This window comes from Myzus persicae, unplaced genomic scaffold (genome assembly GCF_001856785.1).
Source record: "Myzus persicae strain clone G006 unplaced genomic scaffold, MPER_G0061.0, whole genome shotgun sequence".
Taxonomy (NCBI): Eukaryota; Metazoa; Arthropoda; class Insecta; order Hemiptera; family Aphididae; genus Myzus; species Myzus persicae.
The window spans coordinates 245539-250189 of NW_019101686.1; the positions used below are offsets into that span (position 1 = coordinate 245539).

At 36.4% G+C, this 4651-nt stretch overlaps 1 protein-coding gene across 1 annotated transcript; it reads left to right on the forward strand.

Moving 5' to 3' along the window:
* Positions 1-1105: 1105 nt before the first annotated feature.
* LOC111030150 lies at positions 1106-4287 on the forward strand. Its single transcript, XM_022309524.1, has 2 exons — positions 1106-1636; positions 4014-4287. The coding sequence occupies exons 1-2, from the start codon at positions 1146-1148 to the stop codon at positions 4243-4245; spliced, it is 723 nt and encodes a 240-aa protein (XP_022165216.1). The 5' UTR covers positions 1106-1145; the 3' UTR covers positions 4246-4287.
* Positions 4288-4651: the final 364 nt, after the last annotated feature.

The following is a 4651-nucleotide window of genomic DNA, read 5'->3' on the forward strand; positions in this document are numbered from 1 at the left end:
AAATATAATTTATAATAATTTGAAAAATATTCAAGTTCTAAAAACAATGTAAAGTCACCTTTATGTAACTTAAAAATTATAATAATTAAACCTAACTATAAAATTGAATGAACATAGATATTATCCTATTAATTGTAATTGAAGTCTAGAGAGTGAATCGGTATAGTATGGATAAAGCAAAAATACCATCAAGTAATATTAGTATATTACGCAAATAATTTTACGAAAAAGCGGCCAGTGCATGATTGCTCAATATATTATAATAATATAATACTCAAGAGCGTTTTGGCCCACTGAGACTTAACATTTTTATCTTCCGTTAACAGCTATTGATCCCAATTTGAAAAAAAAACATGATTCAGACATGTACTTAACCCGTTTTTGCATTCATTTCTTAAGGAAATGCTAATATAAGTTTCCCAAGTGACAATAATGATACAATATAATCATACATATAAGTAAAATAACTATAATATGTTTTAAGAGTAACACGGGTCACGACTGTGAATGTAGTTATTGATTGTTTTTTCACATCTTTATTACAAAAGGAATTAAGTGCGATAACACTAATTGTTTGACAATGCTTCTTATGCATGTACCAATACGTTTTTCTGTTTCACATACACATAATATTATAATATGTAATATTACAAGCCGTTAACTTGATAATTAGTTATTTTATTCATTTTTAATTAGGGATAACATACGTCAATCAGTACAGAATTAATGAACACACAGCCGTTTTTTTAACTTACAACCATCATAGTTATGCTTATAACTTATAGGTATAAGACCGAGGTCTTTAGATCGATGCTGTCAAAATCGGGCAATGGTGTTTTTGTACACAGTAATCGCGGTATGCGGTAACGTTGGGAACCCTGAACGTTTGTTATCTACTCATTTAGTAATTAGTTGTATTATTATTCAATCATATAATATAGTAGGTACAGGCAAATGATAAAAATATTTGTGCTGAGCTTCACGTCATATACCGATGCAATAATAGTGTATATTTAATAAAATAATATACCTAAAGCTTCCGCGTATACGAACAAGGATACAGCGGTGGAGTGGATTATTGTCATCGTAAGATCGTCGATCATCTCTGCACTTCCGCGGATCGTTTGCTCGGACCCGTCATCGACATGGACTTCTTGTGTCCGGAAATCGAACAGTTGGTGTCGTGCCACACGTGCGGCGCGCAAGCATTACCACCGTACCAGTTGTGCGTGGAGGCTCACGTGGCCTGCCCTCCGTGTACCAAGTACCAGCCGCGGTGCGCATGCGGTTGTCGCTTCCTCAAAAGGTCCAACACGACATTGGACTGGCTGGTATCAGCGATGAAGTTGAGGTGCAAGTACCGTGCGAACGGTAGCGCGGACGGCAGTCCACTCTCGTCCGTCCCGAGCCAAGTGGACTGCTCGAATAAGTGGTACGCGGTACAGGACCTCCGCGATCACTACCGGACGGGTTGCATGCGGAACTTGTTCACGTGCCCGATACGGAACTGCGGTCACGTGGCCCGCGTCGACACCATAACCGAACATTACGAAACGGCACACGGTCCTTTTCCGCTGCTCGTTCCAGACGACCAGTTGCTTTCGGGAAATTGTGTCCTGTTCCAGTTACCGGCCAAGTAAGCTCGGCGTGACTGACTTTATTATTATTAGAGTATACTATATTATACTCTATACCTAACCTAGTTTCAGAGATTGATAAAGCCGGGTTTCCAAATTACCGCTGTGTTTACAGCTGTGATAAAAATAAAATAAGTCCTTCTGGTATATCAAACAATGTGGTAACCAGCAACCACTAGCTTTATTTAGTACCCATTAACCGTCTAGCTACACGGTGACAAGTCATCAAATACAATCAAACACAGCAGTGTCATTGGTAAAGATACATATTACCACAAAAATAAACCAGGTAAAAGGGCCCTATGCGTGTGGTATAAAACAAATGGTTCGACCAATCAGAATGGCTATATACCATTGACACGTAGGACACCATGCACGGTTGTATGAAAACCCGGCTGACATCGCATGAAGTCTAGAGAGTAGTTTTAACCACACGTTGCCGAAAATATACCAAGTGTCTAATCGGGTGTAAACAATTTACGGAATTGGTTCCCGTTTGAAAAAGCCAAAATGTGTGTTATTTAACTGGTTTCCGTTTGTGGTCAGGTAAAATAGTTCCAATTTTCATTTTCAAGCATTCTTTTGTTAAAGTGGATTATAATATGTAGGTGCAATTGGTACGAAGTGTAAATTAGATAGTATATTATTATATAAACGTGTCTAAACTTTATAGTTTATACAATAAAATGGCAATAATATATAGGGGTTGAAGTCATAATGCAAGGAAACTTACCAGCAAACAGAAAAAAAATAACCAATACTTAGAAAACTGCATGACCGAGTACACGTATAAAAAAACGTTTTGAATTAGATATTTGAAAAAAAGTTTTATTCAAATTTGTAAATTAACGATTTAAAATTGTATTTAGCTATTATATTTTGTTTTTTTTAACACACATTTAAACCAATGTGCTTCATTAAACGGGGACCAATACAGCTCAACTTAATAAAATACATTTTTCAAACGGAAACCAATTCGGCATGCGAGGCTCGGGAACCGAGGGTACCGAGGTCTAGGTACCAGCCGTCTAATCCACCATCGCGGACTGATTTCCGCCGAATTAGTCGAAAAAGGCTAGGCCGATTGCCCCGTGGTGCACTCATAGGTACCCTAAACCGAGACGCGCCGGTATAACATTCTAGCACCGCTTGTTTTGTGTATCGCGTATAATATTATATCACTATAGTTACCACGGTATTACACATGCCGCGTCCGGTAGGCAGTGAATATTTGCTTTATATATTTTGGGCTATGTACATTATGATATAATGTATTATATATATATATATATTAATAATTTATCGTTAGCGTATATGTATTGCCATCGTGGTATATAAACACACACTCGACCGTGTAAGTAGGATAATATTTTAGAGGTGGGGGATAATATTATATTATATGCGATATGCTGCAACGATAAAACGCCGGCATAAATATAATATATTATACCTATCCGTAAACCATATTATGTTAATGAACACTCGGCGCCGCCGCACAAGTCCCATAAAATAAAGGTCATAATAATAATATACGCGTATCGAGAAGACGTATTATACAGGGCGCACACGTAGAGCGTTATGGGTAGGTCACCTACACTTTATGTTATTATGGTGTGTACGGACGACAGACGTGGTGTTATATAATAATAATTTTAGGTGTGTATAGTTGAGCCGGCGCTTCGGACGTCAATAATGCGATATTTAATAATATTGAACATAAATATAAATACCATATATTATCATGCTCGTAATATATAACACAATATTATAATAATATAAAAATATGTAATACATCGGTTTTTGGTACGACGGACGATACGGTCAAACCGGTCACCATAACATCGTCTTTTACGACCGGGCGCGGCGGTGGCGGTGACGTCGATGTAATATTAATATATATTATGCATTGCATAATAACGATAATGTTGTGTCGATGATATTTTAATATAACGATAACGATAGTATTAGAGCTGCGAGTTTTTAGCAAAGTACAATATGATATTAAAATCTTTAGCTCTGTCTTGTAATAGAATATTTTTTTTATTTTGCCTTTATAAAAATTTGGCTCAAAAAACAGAATATTATACTATACCTATAGGTATTTTAACGCAGTGTTTACGTACCTATTATCGGTGGTTGAATAGTGGCTCAAAATAAGTTGAGGAATGTCTTTCATAATTCATATATATATATACACGAGCAGTTTTCGCATGTTTCACTTAAATAGTCGTACAAAATGAGTGGAAGGATAGAAAACGAGAATCGTAAAAAGTGGAGCGATGCCATATCTCCGTACCCCCCTCCCCTCCATTCCTAGTACAACCTATTATATTAATATCATGTAAAACGCGTTTGTTTGAAAATGTTTGCACGCAGAAGGCAGGCGGAAATCATAAAAAAGATTTTCAACGGATACTTTATGTTCAGCGTGAAGCCGCAACGTCGCATGCAAAGAGACATCAACCCGCTACTGTCCATGCAAAACATCAATCCCTCAGACCTTTTTCAGTACACGTACACCGCAACGCAAGAGTCAAACCAAAAAATGATAACGGTCACCGTATCGCTGGTGGAGACGTACAGTTCCCCAATGCATAATAGGATGTAGCTAGTTTTATTTTTATACTCACAGTATATAATATATATTTTAAACATAACGATAATAATGATAATATGTGCCTCACACCTATAGGTCGTGTTATAATACTATATGGCAATGCCGAGCAGTATTCATCATAATAAATGCAATTTATAAAATATATTATTTGTATTTGCGATTTTTATTATTAGCACCACCAGTGTGCCAGTGTGATTAATACAATTTCTACCTATATTTATTATGCGTGTAGGCTGGTTATAATCGTGTTCAGGAATATAACACTGCTAAATAATCATATGAAAAAAAAAGTTTTAGTTGCAGTTACAGAGAGTGTTTATACATCTTTATGAGTAATTTTTGAATTTTTAAACATATGTTTTTACCTGTCTCCGATCTTTAACATTAAGGGTGGTTC